The 17,796-nt window shown below is 38.4% G+C and overlaps 1 protein-coding gene across 6 annotated transcripts in view; it reads left to right on the forward strand.

Moving 5' to 3' along the window:
- Positions 1 to 17,796, forward strand: part of HIVEP1 (human immunodeficiency virus type I enhancer binding protein 1) — a 136,454-nt gene that overhangs the window by 64,393 nt on the left and 54,265 nt on the right. For all 6 annotated transcript variants that reach the window (XM_018039099.1, XM_018039098.1, XM_018039097.1 and 3 more), the window contains exon 3: positions 12,714 to 12,767. In XM_018039099.1, coding sequence (XP_017894588.1) covers positions 12,714 to 12,767 — 54 coding nt within the window. The remainder of the gene's footprint in view (positions 1 to 12,713; positions 12,768 to 17,796) is intronic.

The raw sequence follows: 17,796 nt of genomic DNA on the forward strand, positions 1-17,796 counted from the left end.
GGTGCCATTTGCTTCTTCAAGGGATCTTCTTGACCCAGGGGTCTAACCTGCATGTTTTGAATCTCCTGCATTGGCAGGCGGATTCTTTACTGCTGCACCACCCGGAGTGATTAGTAAATGTTCAAATAACCCCAGTTTGGGAGGAAACAGGTATCAAATAGTTTGAAAGAATGGAGTAATACTGAGTTGAAGTGAGAATATTGAGAAAAAGAATCCACAAGTATGCCTATATATTCATATGTGTACGTTCAGATACGTGTGTATATATGTACACACATAAGTAGTATATGTAGTTTTTAAACATATAAGTACATATACTTTTAGAGAATTGAGGCGTTCAAGTTTTATTTTTGATTTGACTACCCATATTTGTGCATATATACATACATTTTTATACACAACATTTATATTTCAATGAATAATACATCTTCAATATAAGTAATAAACTGAATTTAAAAAGTTAAGTAAAAAAAAAAAAAAGTTAAGTAGCACAGAAACATATACAACTTAAAAAATGAGCATTTCCCCATGTTCCTGCCCTTGCTTTTTATCTCTTACTCAGAGGTAACCACCTATATTAATTTCCCATCACTTTTTTCACAAAAATTTATGCAGAAATTGCAGCATCATTTTAAAAATATGCACACATGTCCACAGAAAAATCGAATTCCATAATACCTACTGATCTGAACCACTAATCTTAAATTTAGGATTCTCATACTAACTCCATAAAGTCATTGCTCAAATCCCCAGGGTTATAAGTATGAATCGAAAGCAAAATCCATCCCAGTTGAAAACCATCTACTCATGAACTGATGAAGTTTGGCTCCACTCAAACCTCTTGTTTGATTTCTGGTTCCCATTTATTCCCACCCATCATATTACTGATTTTTCATTTTTCACTGATAATAGTTTTATTTATATAATTATTTACAGAATGCATTTGAAATAGTATGAGAACAAAATGCTTCCAGTGATCTCTTGTAACCAAACATGATAAAACACAAACCAGAATCTATTAAAATAAACAAGAAGTCTAGACTCTTGATTCTGAATCTGTGTGTCCAGCCTTGACTTGTCAGTCATGTTCTATTTGGCTGCTCTTGAAGCTGCTTTCCTGGAATAAGGCCCCGTCCCTTCGGTCTCATGTTACAAATTCATTATCATGTTTGCAGAAGGACTTCTCATCCCTCATAGGCCAGTTCAAGGTTCTCTGTTCATTTGTTCATATAGTAAGTGATTGAATGATCCCTGACTGTTCATAAAATGCTCACTCCGTCATATGTGTGTATTGTGCTAGGTGTGGATAGATAGTTGTGATAGCAGGCCATTTGCTTCTGGGTCACATAGACTGCTACCATCTTTGGTCCAGCCATCAAAACCGTAACTTCCCATGTTAGTTTAGACTCTTGATTCCTTACTCGATATGCTTGCTTTTTACCACCTTCTCCTCTCACTCTGCGTAATTGCCTTCTGCCATGTAACACCCGGGCGGCTCAGACCATAAAAATCTGCCTGCAATGCAAGAGACCCAGGTTTGATCCCTGGATGGGGAAGATCCCCGAAGAAGGGCATGGCTACCCACTCCAGTATTCTTGCCTGGAGAATCCCATGGACAGAGGAGCCTGGCGGGCTACAGTCCGTGGGGTCACAAAGAGTCAGACTGAGCGACTAACACGTGTAACTCCTGCTCCTGGCATCCCTGTATACTTCGTCCTACTTTACAATAGCTTTCCTCATCCTCTCTTCCCAGAGAAGCCTTTTCACTCCCCCTGGAACTTACATCAGCTCTCACATTTAGACAGTATTTAATAGACTGAACTAATTAGTAATTTATTTAAAAAGAACTTGAAGAAGAAAAAGTGCTTTCAGTTTTTCAAAAGATATTCAGAGCTGATAATTTGCTTGCTATTTGTAATGTGTACTAGAAAATAGATTGAGAGGAAAATCATCTATTTCAATTCTGTGTTTTTTAAAAAATACACACATCCATTTTTATATTTTGATACAAGTAGATGTATACTATATAGGTTGTTCTGCTCCTCGGGTTTCATATTTTTCTTTTTATTTTTTTAAACGTTGTGTTTTAGAAACTTTTACAGTCTTCAAGTTCTTACCCTCCCTTTGCCCAACTGAAAGGAATTAAGAACACTGGTGATCACATTTCTAGAAATGATGATTTATTTTTTTTTATTATCCTTTCCGGCTTTGGTGTGTACAAACCTGACTCCTAGTGGTAACTCAGAAGTTACTGAATTTCCTGTTGGCTGCAGTTAATTTCTGAGTCCGTGACCTCGATTGAGGGCTTACTGTGTGCTCAGCCTTTGGATACCTAGCTTCATTTATTTCCCACTTCCATATCATTTCTTGCCTATGATTATTATTTGAACCAATGATATGTGAGAAATACTTTGGTAATTCGTTTTTTTAAAATTTTATTTTCAGACTGAGTTCCTTCTTTTGTTTCTTTTTTATACTTTTGATGATGTGAGTTTAAAAATGATTACAGATAGAGTAGTGTAATAAACCTCTGTTTAGCTACCACCCAGCTTTAGAATTCACCCTGGACAGCCAGTCTGGTTTCCTTACCTCCTCTGGGCTCTTCCCCTCCTATGTGTGTTTTAGGACCTCAGATACATCATTTTGTTGATACGTTTTTGTTATATAAGCTCTTAAAAACAAAGAATTTTTTTTTTACATAATCACAGTACATTTATGAAGCCAAAGAAAAATAATTTCTTAATAGATCAATTATCCTATCAGTGTTTAAATTACCAGTTCTCTGCAGTGTCATAATTTTTTAAACATTGTGTTAGAATCAGGGAAAATAAGATCCATGCATTCTGTAGTTTGATACATCTTTCTTTTTTTTAATCTATAGGCACCATTCCCAATTCTGTCTCTCTCTCTTTGCAAATTGTTTACCAAAGAAACTAGGCTTTTTGTCCTGTAAAATTTTTTATTATTGGTTTGTTTTTAAAGGTTCAAATATATAAGTCAGTCAGTCAGTCAGTCAGTTCAGTCGCTCAGTCTTGTCCGACTCTGCGACCCCATGAATCGCAGCACGCCAGGCCTCCCTGTCCATCACCAACTCCCGGAGTTCACTCAGACTCATGTCCATCGAGTCAGTGATGCCATCCAGCCATCTCATCCTCTGTCGTCCCCTTCTCCTCCTGCCCCCAATCCCTCCCAGCATCAGAGTCTTTTCCAATGAGTCAACTCTTACTCTTCGCATGAGACGGCCAAAGTACTGGAGTTACAGCTTCAGCATCTTTCCTTCCAAAGAAATCCCAGGGCTGATCTCCTTCAGAATGGACTGGTTGGATCTCCTTGCAGTCCAAGGGATAAGTAGATTTCTTTAAAAATTGTTTTAACTGGTGCCTCTTAAGTTTCCAGATATTTTTACGTATCATCAGATTATATTTGAACATGCATTTGTTGGCCAGCATTACTCCATTTATAGCTTTCTTTATGGCTTTCAAATCTATATTTGTACATTTGAAATACAGAATGTCCTTTGAAATAAAAAGTCACAAGAAAAAATAAGACAGAATAGATAAAATTACTTTAAAGACAGCTATGGGTGGTGCCCATAACTGTGCATTAGACAACAAATGCACTGTGTCTGCTCCATTTGCAGTGGGGCTCAAGGGATAATGTGGATTTCTACATCCTTGGATCCCTAGTTGCGTTCATCAATGCTTTATTTGTCCTTAAAATTGATCAGTTCTTCCACTCCCATCAATAACTTTGTCTAACTTTTACCAGTCTCTAAGATCCCTTGAGACCTCTAAGCTTCCCTGGTGGCTCAGATGGTAAAGCATCTCCCTGCAATGCCGGAGACCGAGGTTCAGTCCCTGGGTTGGGAAGATCCCCTGGAGAAGGAAAATGGCAGCCCACTCCAGTACTCTTGCCTGGAAAATCCCATGGACGGAGGAGCCTGGTAGGACAGGACTCACTTTTAGTTTCACTTTCCAGAGGCTGTAACATAATCACTAAACTCCGTTTTCTTTCTAGGCAGCCAGATGTTATCTCAATACAGTTGTGAAGTTTGGATGTGAACTCCCTCCAACTTCCTTCTCATCAGCAGACTTTTCACCTGACCTACCCTTCTCCTGTCTTCCCTCTGACCTCAGAGCATCGCCCTGGGTGTTTCCCTATTCCAGATCAGCCCTCCACCTAGACTCCAGGCTGGCCTCCACTTTCCTCAGAGCCTTGCCCTCCACATCACAACTCTTGCCTGTATCTCTCCTCTCTTTTTATTGGTTCCGTCCCTTGGGTCTGTGGCAACCCACTCCAGTATTTTTGCTCGGAGATCCCAGGGACAGAGGTGCCTGGAGGGCTACTGTCCATGGGGTTGCAAAGAGTCAGATATGACTTAGAGTGTAAACAACAATAGCTTGAGTCTGTAAACACCCTTGAAAAACACATCAAACCAAACAACTTTCCTTTACACTGTGTTTCTCTCTGGACCTCAAGTTCACTGTCCTCTTCTTTGCCGAGTGCTTTGAAAGACAGTTCTGCCCTATTTTGTCCACCTCCTGTCCCATCACTTTCTCAGCCCTCTGCCAGCCAGCCTCTCTTTCCACTTCAAGGCTTCAGGAAGCGTTACTGGGACCTCTTAACTGCTCAATCCAGTGGAAGCTTTTTCCATCTTTCTCAGCTGCATCATCTTCTCATTTGTCAGTGAAATACTGTTCTCTTGACTTCTGAGGCCAAATTGTTTCTGATTCTCCTAATTTTTCCAGCTTTTTTGGGGGGGTCTTTTTCTTGGGTTTTTCTTCCTCTACCTCTCATCCCACTAGTGATTTTTGACTGGAGGGTAGGTGGCCCATTAAAACATTTGGCAAAGCTTTAAAAATTTACACAGCCTGGGACACCATTCCTATGGTTTCTGATTCAGTAAGTCTTCCTAGAAGCCTGTAATACAGTAGTTCTATGAATAGACTGTTGTACGAAGGTGCCACAGTTTACCAAACCATTTCTCAAGTATTCCACAGGTATTTATTGAGTATCCACTATATTCTAGGTGTCACTGATGATTTATGTTTTTTCCTTTGTGGAAATGACGGTGATACTTTGTTCCACTCCTTTCATTGTCTTAGTCTAGAATCAGTACTTGAATCAACATATTAAAATGCAGAGATTGGTCTCAAAAATCTGGATGCTTATGGCCAAATTACTTCATAGGATAGTTATATTTTTGCTTCCACCTACTCCGTGGTATGGTTTTAGCAACCAGTTACATAAGAAGGTGGCTCTCAAATCCCGTGTCTTTAGACTTGCTGTCTCCAGGTGTATGTTACAAACTGCGATGAGTTCCTGACTTCGTTTCCTGCGTCTTTGCCTCTGCAGCCTCCTTGTCCTCCCCTCTCTGAGCTCCCTCCTCCTCCAGACAGGAATTCTCATTTTCTTCTCTGCTTGTAACAGCATCCGTATTGCTTCTTCCACGAAGGTGCTTCAGGACCATTCTTCCTGTTTGCAAGACGGTTGCATTCACATGCTTCCGAGCTCCCCATGGACTTGGTCACACAGTCACCGCATAGAGAGGGGTTGCTTGTTTACTTCTCCAAGTTCCTTCATGCAGGGCTGTTCATCTTTGTGTGTCCTTAGTGCTAGCACACAGGAGCTAATAAATATATTCTGAACCAAACGAACCGTTCAGCATATTAATGTTTTTATGTTTTAGAAATTACCCCAGAGTCTTTCATATGATCTGGAAATTTGGAATTTAGGACCTATAGACAGATGACTTTTTTTATCTTTAAATAATTTAAATCACATTTTTAGGGGCTTCCCAGGTGGCACTAGTGGTAAAGAACCTGCCTGCCAACACAGGAGACATAAGCAACCTGGGTTCGATCCCTGGGTCGGGAAGATCTCCTGGAGGAGGGCATGGCAACCTATTCCAGTATTCTTGCTTGGAGAATCCCATGGACAGAAGAGCCTGGCAGGCTATGGTCCATGAAAGTGAAGTCACTTAGCCGTGTCCAACTCTTTGCTACCCCATGGACTGTAGCCTACCAGGCTCCTCCATCCATGGGATTTTCCAAGCAAGAATACTAGAGTGGGTTGTCATTTCTGGCTCCAGGGGATCTTCCAGACCTAAGGATTGAACCCATGTCTCCTGCATTGCAGGGAGACGCTTTACTGTCTGAGCCACCACGGAAGTAATGGTCCATAGGGTAGGGTCATGAAGAGTCAGACATGACTGAAGCAACTTAGTAGCATGCATACGTGTATTAGGATTTTTAGTTTTTACTAAATTTAGATAATATTTTATATTAAAATGTTTATATAGGTAATTTATTAATTGAAGAAAATAGAAATAACATTAAAACTATTACTGTACTACCCTCAGATAATCATTATATTTGAGCCTATTTACGGAAATTGTGTATGTGTGTATATACACACATACATCTGCGTGACACAGTGTTTTTACATAATATACTTTGAGCATTTTTTTCTTTCAATAAGTATTTCAAAAAGTATTTTAAATGGCTGCCCAACATTCCGTTGTATGGAAATATCATAGTTCTTTAACTAGTCCCTTATGGTTTTACATGTAAAACTGTCCCCAAGTAATTGTTAACATAAATGCTATAGTAAATACTGCAATAGTGATTCATTTATTGAACAAATATGTGTTGAGGGTCTACTGGTCTAAGCACCTATGTACTCTGTTGAATAAGAAATCGTTTTAATGAAAAAAGCAAGTGCGTACACAGGGTCTCAATATCCCATGGTGAACGATGCCTAGGGGATGAGAACTCTGTGCTGGGGGCACAGACCAGGACCTGAGGCAGTAGGTCAGGGAAGGCTTCTGAAAGGAAGTGATCACAGGTTATTGGCTAGTTTCTCTGTTTTGGGATGTGTATCAGAATACCACTTGGTTAATATGATGATGTGTAACCTGTTTTATTTATCATTGATGTTTTTTTTTTGTTTTGCTTTTTGTTTACACTAAAGATAGATATTTTAATCAAGTACATTTTGAACATTATTTAAATTACCTTCCCCCTCACACCCATCCTGTATCCTATTACAGATGATAATAGCATGTTTTCTAATATTGGAAAATGGGCTTCCCTGGTGGCTCAGCAGTAAAGAATCTACCTGCAATGCAGGAGACATGGGTTCGATTCCTGGGTAGGGAAGATCCCCGGGAGAGGGAAATGGCAACCCACTCCAATATTCTTGTCTGGGAAATCCCATGGATAGAGGAGTCTGCTGGGCTTTAGTCCAAGGGGTCTTAAGAGTCAGACATGACTTAGGGACTAAACCACCACCACCAATCCTGAAATATCTTTGCAGACTTACTTTACACCCTCATTGGGTATGGCTTTCTAGTCTTGGAATGTACCTCTGGGTGTGGATTGTTAAATCTATATTCCTTTGGGAGATTTTTAAGTAGTGTTGATTTTTCTGCCCGTTTGGTCACATTTTGATAGCAGGGTTGTAGCAGCTTTTAAAAATTATTTAGAACACCTTTTGTGTTAGCTTGTGCTCTGGGACAGTTTAGGAGAAATGTTTATTCTTCAGAATTGGTAAGAATCTGATGATAAGACCATCTTGGCCTTTAACCTTAAAAAAGTAATTCTGTGTTATTCCCTGGTTACTTTCTCAGTCTTCTCTAGTTAGTCTAGTTGTGTTTCTCTTTCTGGACAAGCTGAGTAATTTTACATTTTTCTAGAACTTGTTAATCACAGTCTTCAAATTCATTAGGAGAGAGTTGACTGTCTCGCTCTTTTTTTTTTTCTCCACTTATTTCAGACCGTATTGTTCAGGTTGAAATATTACTAGTCTAGACTATCATTTTTTGGCATATATTGCGGAGCTTAACTTCTTGAAAGACATAGATCTGGAAATATGAAAGATGTAATTTACAGGTTAAAATGTGTTACCTACAAAGGTAGGCTTACTTAGCTGACTTAGTAGTGAACACTAGGGCCGTCATTTAGAAGAGCACGTGTATGTGGTTATGGATGTTGGGTGCACTTTTCATATTACATCATGGCCATATATTTAGTCTTACTGAAATAGCTCTAGCAGTTACCAGTGAGAATAGGGAGCTGGTGCTGACGTGTGATGACGGGACGTGGGAGTTAGGCTTATTCAGTAGTAAAAATAGTGCAATCACATATGGTGATCTTTTTTCAATCAGATGGTCTCCCTCTCCGTAAACAGAGGTGCCTTTTACAGTTCCTTAGGATCTGCCTCATAAAAATCTACTATTAGTGTTTCCACTTGGCTGCGTGAAGGAGGAGACCCCCTGAGCGTCAGAGCAGAGGTTACGGATGCCTGTCAGAACAGCAGGCGAGGAGGAGGTGCTGCTGGAATTGGGGTGATCATTTAACTCCTCGCTAGGTCAGAAGGCGTGAGGAACAGCTGGTTCTCGTGCCCTTTCAGGGCACTGATGCGGTTCCTCCAATGCAGAAATCATCTTTAACCCTAAGGAAGATAAAGCGCCAGGTTCTTACGTGGAACCACCAAAGGCCAGTGCTCAGTTTGTGGGCCCCTGTTCCTTTTTCCCTTTTCCAGAATGCACCCGTGCTTCCCCGCGTCACTGGGCAGGTTGCTGTCAGCATTTCTACTGTGGGCGAATCACTCAGTCCCCCTCACTGTCGTAGCTGCTAACGCTCATGAGACAACAGAGCGGTGGAGAAACGGGTCCTCCCTGCAGCAGCGGTGGCTCTGCGGGGGGTGTTAAAGCAGGTTTTCCTCCAGGAGCCGACATCCTGAGGCGATGGGGTGGGGGCCGGCAGGTGGAAGAGTCTTGGGGACCCCAGGGCACCTACACAGAGGTGTGGCTGCGGCTGCAGATGAGGGGGTGGGTCCACGGAGAACTTTGCTGCACGGGGGAATCAGGCTTTATATTTACCATCAAGTTGGTATTAAAATGATTGTTGAAAGAGTATTGTAATGCAGAGCCGTTTTTTTTTACACTTTATATTTCTAGTTCTTCCTTGTGTACCTGCCACCAGGTAGACAGTCAGTGCAATAAAAACAGACAACTGTTGTTGAACCAAATCCTAGCAGTTTGGTGGGTTGGTCCCCAAAACTGACATCCTGGATCCTCGTGCTCTTGAGGGGTGCTGTGACTCTGAGACGGTGTAGGGGACCCCCTCCCTTTCATCGGAGTGTGAAAATGGTCAGAGAGTGGGCACTTACTTCAAATCTTTATTTGAGGATTGTTTTATTTTTATAAGTGATTTGTTTTTAATGATCCCATCTTCTTCCCAGAATCCCAAAAGAACGGTGGTTTCCTAAGGGCTCCAGGAATTTCCTTTTTTTTTTTTTTTTTGGCTCATTGGTTTCAGATTATGTTTCACAAATCGGTCTTTTTTTTTTTTTTTTTTTTTTTGCTTTATTTACAATTACTTACCTGTGGTGAAAATAAAATAGTTTTGCATTGTTTTCTTATACAAACAAAGGCTTTAAAATATACAAGGCATTAAACAAACTTGTTCATAGCCTGTATCATTAACAAATAGTTTCTCTGCTTTACCAGAGAAGAAAAACTGTCAAAAGGAGCACATTTTTTAAAGTTGCAAAACCAGACTTTAACCTACACTGTCAGTAGTCTTTCCCCAAGCCTGCCACTCTTTCAGCCATGGGTCCTTCTGGATCTTAGGGACAATTATGGATCCATTCGTGTGTGGCCAGGACCTTTTCCAGGTGACAACTCCAGGCATATTTAGTAAAAGTTGAATTAATTACAATTACATCTTAATTTAAATACAGTAAGAACTCATTACAGTAAGAATGTATTACTTATTTTAGATTTAACAACATGGTGTGAATGTCCATTTTGCACATATATCTGTTTTTATTTTGAAGCAGCTGAGAAACTACTATTTATTTCTGAATGTGTAGTTTTTATGAAATTATATGAGCTCGGATAACAGTGACCTTGGGGAGGGCATGATGGAAGATGTCTAAGAACTTGAGATATTGTTCTAAACAACACGTACCCCGCTGTGCATCAAGGCTTATGACGAGAGGTGTCCTGGCTGGGAGGCACAGCCCTTGGCTGAGAACTATTTTCTGTCTGTGGGTTCAAGCCGTGGGTTTGCTCTCCAGCATGGGGCTGTGAACTAATGCATCTGGGCAAGGCAGCATTTTTCATTTTTAATAGGAAAGGACAGAAATTAGTGTACAGGTAAGTTGGTTTCTGAATTATGTATACATGTAATATATATACACACACGTGTAATTAGGTGGAATATAAAAATACATTCCTTACTCTGGGTCATAGTGAAAAAAGTGATACATGTTGCTTTTAAATACTAGTAAATTGCCTTATCTGGACCAATTAAGAGCATATAATAAATGAGTACTTTCTCTGTAGCTTTGGAGAGTGTCTTTAAAACATCATATTTTACCAGGAGAATCATAAAACAGAGGTTAAATATAAACATGACTTTTTCTAAAAAGTGAGGCAAGAGCTTATAATGACTGTTATAAACTCTGTCATTGAAGACTGTAATTACCTATTGAATTAGAGTTCCAAGTAAAGGCATTTAAGTAAATGCCTATACCTAACACAGTAGATACCCCAAATCTACTGATGTAAATTGAAGTCATTTTTGCAAGAATTTGTCATGTTAAAGTACAAATAGAAGGTGGCCAAACTTCAATATATTAAACAGAAACTGTTCTTTAAATACATGTTGAGTCATGAGCTTTTGCTGCCTGGAGCCCCAGTTAATCCTATTAATAAAAAGTTATTTTATTATATAATACCAAATTATGTATGCACAAACTCTTACACATAGTCATTATTGCTATGAATATATATCAATACAATATATACATATATATTATTCATGGTTCTTAAGCTTAGGCAAACTGCTGGCATAGAAATAATAGTGCTTTTCATTTTTATGTTTCTCAAAGACTGTATATTTAATACTTATTTACATTTTAATATCTCCAATGTACTCCAATATACTCAGTATTATTTATTTTTGAAAAAGTGGGCCTTGTGCTTTTGTCATATATATTAATAGAAATTTCAGTCATACATTTGGAATTCTTTTGAAATAAAAGTACTGCTAAACACAGAATCTACTTTCTGCACTTATTAAGGGCTTTTTTTTTTTCCATTACTGTTTCGTTTTACTCATCATTTCATGAGAAATAACTAAAAGCTTGCAAATGAGAAAAAAAATGTATTATTTCTGAAGACTGTCTCTTCTCCCCTCAAATCTTACTCTGGATCTGATAATTAGCAGGGAGCAAATAGGACGTTGCTGTGGGGATGAAGATGTAGTTGTGATAAACCGTGGCGTGTTTCCTTCATTCTCATGCTCCCCGTCTGCCTTGATAAGGCAGGCTGGATGGATCAATATGCAGTTGAAAGAAGTTTGCTCAGTGAATGGAAGGTTCTTCGAGTTTCTGGCTTTTCCGGCAAGACTGGGGGAAGAGGCAGGTGGCACCGGAGATTGAAGGGCCTGTGGTGCGGAGGATGCCGTCTTCCGTGGCCGGTGATGATGTTCAGGATCAGTGACCGTCTGGGGAGCTGATAGTGGACACTGGGGGGGATGAATGGCTGACGTACCAATATTTTGGAAGCATTTAAACTGTACTCCAGTGGACTAGCTGAAATGTCACATCATTATGGTTACGGTATTCATTTCAGTACAGGAAGTACCTAGGAATTTTGTTGACTTTTGCCATTACAGTCAGTATTTAGACCACTGTATTAAACTTAGAATTGGTTTCTGTCAATCATCAAATATGTATATCCTTATAAAAATATAAATTACTTGTCACCAACGTAGAACATGTGCTTACTTACCAAACCCAGTTGTGCGCAAAGCTTGGATGGGAGAGCTGCAGCTCTGGGAGGCAGCCGCCGCAACTCTTTGTTAGTTATTGCTTCTTTCAGAACTGTGCCCATCTGAACATGATGATTGCAGAATATTTGCTGCTGTTTTTCAGTTGCTAAGTCATGTCTGACCCTTTTGTGACCCCCATGGACTGTAACCTGCCAGGCTCCTCTGTCCATGCGATTCTCTAGGCAAGATGACTAGAGGGGGTTGCCCTGCCCTGCTCCAGGGGATCTTCTCAACCCAGAGATCGAACCCGGTCTCCTGCATTGCAGGTGGATTCTTTCCTGTGGAGCCACAGGGGAGGCCCTTAGTTTTTATTTAGTACCTCTTCAATTCAGGATTCCACCCTCACACTTCATGGGTGGTTATTCTGTAACCAACTGTTGGCAAAAGTATCATGTTGTTGCTTTTCAGCCCATCATTTATTGTTCATCCTTTTATTTCTTCCATGTTTGACTTAGGTCTTAGGCCATCTATGAACTCAGCTTAGACTTATTTCTAAGCCAGTAGGCATTTGTTGAAACTCACCAGTGAAATTTGTATGTCATCATTTAAAAAAAAAAAAATTTATTTTTATGTACTTTGAATAGGCAGCTAAACATTTTAAAAATTATGATTCAGTATTTAAAACGTACCAATTATTTGCATTGTGGAAACAATTGGAAGTAGCCCTTGTGACTAAGACTTAATTAAAATTATAATTTTAAAAGGACTCTATTATTTAACAGCTTATACATATTTGTTTCATCAATAATTCATTCAACAAATATTTATTACTATGTGTCAGGTACCATTTATAAGTAATATATTTGTTTTGCTGTCTTCTTCTTTGTGTATGATGAATTAATTTATACTTTTTTTTGTTTTCCTTAGACAAAATTGAAGAAGCACAAAAAGAACTAAATGGGGCAGAAGTGTCAAAAAAAGGTAACTTAAAATCAACCCCAGTATAGGCTTTATTCTTGCAGAGATTCCTGTATAAATACCTTATTATTGTAAGCTTTGTAAATGAATCAATGTGAAACTGATAACTAAAAGTTGATGGGCTTTGCTTTATGGAATGTTTTAAGCGCATAGCATGTCCTGTGACTGTTTCCCAGGTGTTAACTGTTTTGCTGTGGGGAGTATGAGAGCTTGTTGCAGATCTTCTGAAAGTCCTATTTGAGAGACGATCACATAGCTATGAACAGGGCCAGGATAATGTGTACTGATGGCTGTGTTCACATATATGTGTGCTTATGTGTGCTCAAGTAGCGGATAATTTTTTTTTTTTTTAATGTGACAGAAGCCTAAGACAACCAAAATAACCCAAATGCCAGTCAGTGCAGGAATAGTTGCCTCAGTTGTAGTACCTTCTAATTTGGGGATGTTTGTAGCTTTTTAAAAAATGTTAATTATTTCAGTTGACTGTGATGATTCGTTGCAGTGGTGAGAGAAGGGGCAGAGGAAGTTGATTAACTTTTCTTTATCTGGATCTGTGTTCTTTACTTAGTTTTCATGGGTAAATTTTGTATAAGGAATAAAAAGCTCATAAGCAAAAAGTGGTTTTCATCACAGAAAGCGTACTGATTATTTTCTCAGCTAATTTGAAAAAAGACATTTGATGTTGAACAGTCTGTGGAATGGGACGAAGACAGGAAGGTGGATAGAGTTCCAACACACTCTAATGTTAATGGGTAAAATTGATTAAAAGGATGTAAGACTCTCTTTATGGCATTTAGATTTCATGATTTATTTTTGCTTTGTCCTTGTTATATCTTCTTATTACTGCAGGATATTTTGGCAGAAAAATTTAGCCACGTAGGATTCCAATGGAAAGTCTTTTTCTTTTTTTTTTAAATCTAAGTAGATTCCTAACTGGGCTTTCCCTGTGGCTCAGTGGTAAAGAATCTGTCTTCAATGCAGGACATGCAGGAGACATGGGTTTGATCCCTGGGTCGGGAAGATCCCCTGGAGAAGGGCATGGCAACCCACTCCAGTATTCTTGCCTGGAGAATCTCATGGACAGTACCCCTGACAGTCCATGGGGTCACAAAGAGTCGAGCATGACTGAGGCGACTCAGCAGCAGCAGCAGGTTCCTAAGTAGTTGCCTCTGGTAGAAATAATTTCAGGTTGTCCACGTTCTCCGTCCCTTGGCCCAGCCATTGCAGCCTCCAGGACTGTTTGGGGCTGGTCGAGTAGCTCTGCTGTGATTGCAGACATCTTAAAAGTATCTCCCCTCTTTGTCTGCCCCCCTCACCACTTTCCATGGGATTTCTGGAAAGCCCATATCAAACACGACCCTTCAGTGGCACTCTTGCCACAACACAATCTAAGAAGAGTTGAGAAGTCACCACAGCCAGGCCATCCCTTTGAAAAGCTGGCTGAAGATCCCTTCCGCACACTGCTGAAATCCTAAAGCACTTGAGACACTCAGGCTGTAAGAACCTAAGAGTTTAAACTCTGTCTTGTTCAATCTTTTCCATGTCTAGTAACGGTTTAGAGCTGCTTCAGTTAGCGATATAAATGTGTTCTTGTCTTACTTTTCCTTCTTTCCTACCCCTGTGGCAAAGAGCTTTAAAAACAGTGAACGAAGTGTCTGATAGGAAGGAGGAAATGGAACAGAGGTTCTAGAAAAAGAAACGGGATAATGAGGTTGAAGTAATCCAGTGGGCTGCATTTGGCAGGCTACGTTTATCTAAGACCCAGGATGAATACCAAGCAAGCATTGTTTTGTGCAGTTCACTGCCCAGTGTTCCTCCTCAGCTTTTGTTTTTACATATGCATTCTGGACAAATTAAAAATAAAGTAGTTTCGCTCCAAAATATAATTGAGGAATAATATCAGTTTGTCTTTAACAACACGAGATAAACTTTTTGAGTAACAAAGGTCTTCGAGATTTCTCAGATCTTTGTCTTGTTTGATGAAAGGAAATCCGTTTGTTGTTTTGTAGACTATACTTTAGAAATTTGGAGTTATTTATTGTTTTTATTGATTTATGGGTCATCTAGAATAGATCGTTTTTTCACTACTTTTTTCAGCTTTTGGTGATTTCCCCCGAAAGTTTAACTTTTTCTACATCTGCCTTTTTTCCTTTAATTGCTACTTTGTTCTAAGGCTTTGTGTCAGTTGAAGGTGCTATAGTCCTTAACCCTTTGGAGGTTCTTTCTCCCTCTTCTTTTTCTTACCCGTAGGACAAGTAACTAATTTATCTTCAGAAGCATTTAGCATACTGGTAGGCTCTTAAAGAAAACAAACCTTGCTTATTGGTATATTTTAAAAAGACATCTTTCCTGTTTTCTAACATTCTAAGGAAAGATTAATCTGTATAGTACAATATGATGACAGAGAAACTGGCTTTGTTCATTATATACCAATAGAATAAAGAAGTGCACTAAATTATGGTAGCTTAGTCCTTTTATTCTTTCTCTCTGCTTATGAATGAAAATCAGATGGCTTGAATTTTATTTATTTTGTTTTTATCCAATTTGGGGATAAATATAGAAGACAGCATTTATCAATTCTCTGTAATATCCTTATTTTCTTCCTTATAGTCCTATATACTTGGTTTTAATATCCATTGTGCTTGACACTATTTCTAAAATCATTGCATGAGATTTAAATAAAATAAATAGTGAATGTCACAGATGTAGTGATGAATATGCATAAAGGGAACTGGGAAGAAATAAATTTATCAGTTAATTAGGAGAGCTTTTATGTGCTGTTTCATGAATAAACTTTGATTTTAATACTTTGTTTTAAATTTTTATCACACAATATTTGACCCATAAAATAATCCATGTAAGTATATGTAATACATATTATATATATATGTAGTATCATATATTATTCTGTATATATTTTATATATGTGTGTAATATTGTGCATTATCACATATGTTTAATACATAGTACTTCTATTAGTATATGTAATATATATTATTATAACATCATGACAATAGCATGGTAATCTTTTATTCTAATAGCCAGTTGCTAATATGTACTATTGTATCAACCTATATACTAGACTCCATTTCATCCCAATATTTGCTTGGTAGAAAGTCTTAAGTTTGTGTCATCATCTGCATTTCTTCTTTGAAAAAATATCTGTTAACTTCTTTTGCCCCATTTTTTAATTAGGTTGTTTGGGGGTTTTTATTTGATGTTGAGTTATATGAGCTCATATATAGCTCATATGATGTCCAGTTATATGAGCTGTTTATATATGTTGGTTAGTTCCTCATAGGTCCCATCATTTGCGTATATTTTCTCCCATACAATAGGTTGTCTTTTCATTTTGCTAATGGTTTACTTTGCTGTGCAAAAGCTTTCAAGGTTAATTGGGTCCCATTTGCTTCTTTTTTCTTTTATTTCCTTTACTTTAGGAGATGGAGCCAAAAAAAAAAAAAATTACTGCTGTGATTTATGGAAAAACATATTTTGCTTCTTTTCCTCTAGGAATTTTGTAGTAACTAGTCTACATTTAGGTCTTTAATCCATCTGGAGTTCATTTTTGTGTATAGTATTAGGGAATGTTTTAATTTCACTGGTTCACATGTAGCTGTCAAGTTTTCTCAGCACCATGTATTGAAGAAACTTTTTCCCCCAGTGTATGTTCTTGCCCCCTTTGTCAGAGATTAATTGTCAATGTATTTAATAAAATTACTCCAACTTTCTTTTTTTCTCTTCAGTCCGGTATTTTTCTTATAATTTATCCATTTTATTAGACATTTACGTTTATTGGCAAAAAGTCATTCATAGCATTCTTTCTCTCATTGCTGCTGGATCCGTAGTTGTGTCTCCATTTTCTCACTGTTTACTTACGCCTTTTCTCTCTACACTGATGAGTCTTGCCAAAGGTTGGTCTGTTCCACTCCCCTTTTACTGTAACTTCTGAGTTTCTTGATATCATCTTGTATAATTCTTTCCTGTTTAATTACATTTTGCTCTGCGTTATCTTTTCTTCTTCTTTGGGCTTATTCTGTTGTCCAGTTTCTTAAGTTGGTAACTGGGCTTATTTTTAAGTCTTTATTCTTTTCTATTAAAATCACTCGGAGCTATTGATTTCCTTATAAGCATTGCTTTGGCTGTATTAAACGTAGTTTCATATTTGCTACTTCATTAATTTTTGTGCTGCTTTCTTCTTTGACTCCCTCAATAGAATTTTTTTCCCTTAGGGATGGTTGGGGATTTTATTTAATTTTTTGTTAGTGATTTCTGACTGAATTGCACTGTTAAATTAATTGCTTTTTGAAATCAATTTGTATTTCTAAAATAATTTTCTCTGTTTCTGAATACAGTGTAATCAAAAGTTTCAGGGACTGGTGTATAAAAATGCTCCTACATTTTATATTAGAAATTTAAGAATTCAGCATTTTACAGAAAAATTCATCATTTTACGAAGATGGGAAAGCTGAAGTTGAAAGCTGTTCAATAACTGTATCCCAGGGACTGTAACATAGGATGCGGAATTTCCAAGTTTGTGTTATTCTGCTGTTATTCTGCACTGTAACTAGATGAGAGCTGTGCTCTCGTGATAGTTAAATCTATAATACTTGTTCAGTTACTCAGTTTTGTCTGACTGTTTGTGACCCCCATGGACTGCAGCACGCCAGTCCTTCACCATCTTCCAGAGCTTGCTCAAACTAATGTCTGTTGAGCTGGTGATGCCATCCAACCATCCCATCCTCTGTTGTCCCTTTCTTCTCCTGCTTTCTATCTTTCCCAGCATCAGGGTCTTTTCTAATTCATTGGCTCTTCACATCAGGTGGCCAAAGTGTTGGAGCTTCAGTTTCAGCATCAGTCCTTCCAATGAATATTCAGGGTGGATTTCCTTTAGGACTGAAGTAGTTTGATCTTGCTGTCCAAGGGACTCTCAGGTCATCTCTAGTGCCACAATTCTGCTTAACAGGGTAGAATAACTCACGCGAGAAACATAACTGTGTTAGTCAATGGGTGGGAATATGTTATAGAATTT

This window comes from Capra hircus, chromosome 23 (assembly GCF_001704415.2).
Source record: "Capra hircus breed San Clemente chromosome 23, ASM170441v1, whole genome shotgun sequence".
Classification (NCBI taxonomy): Eukaryota; Metazoa; Chordata; class Mammalia; order Artiodactyla; family Bovidae; genus Capra; species Capra hircus.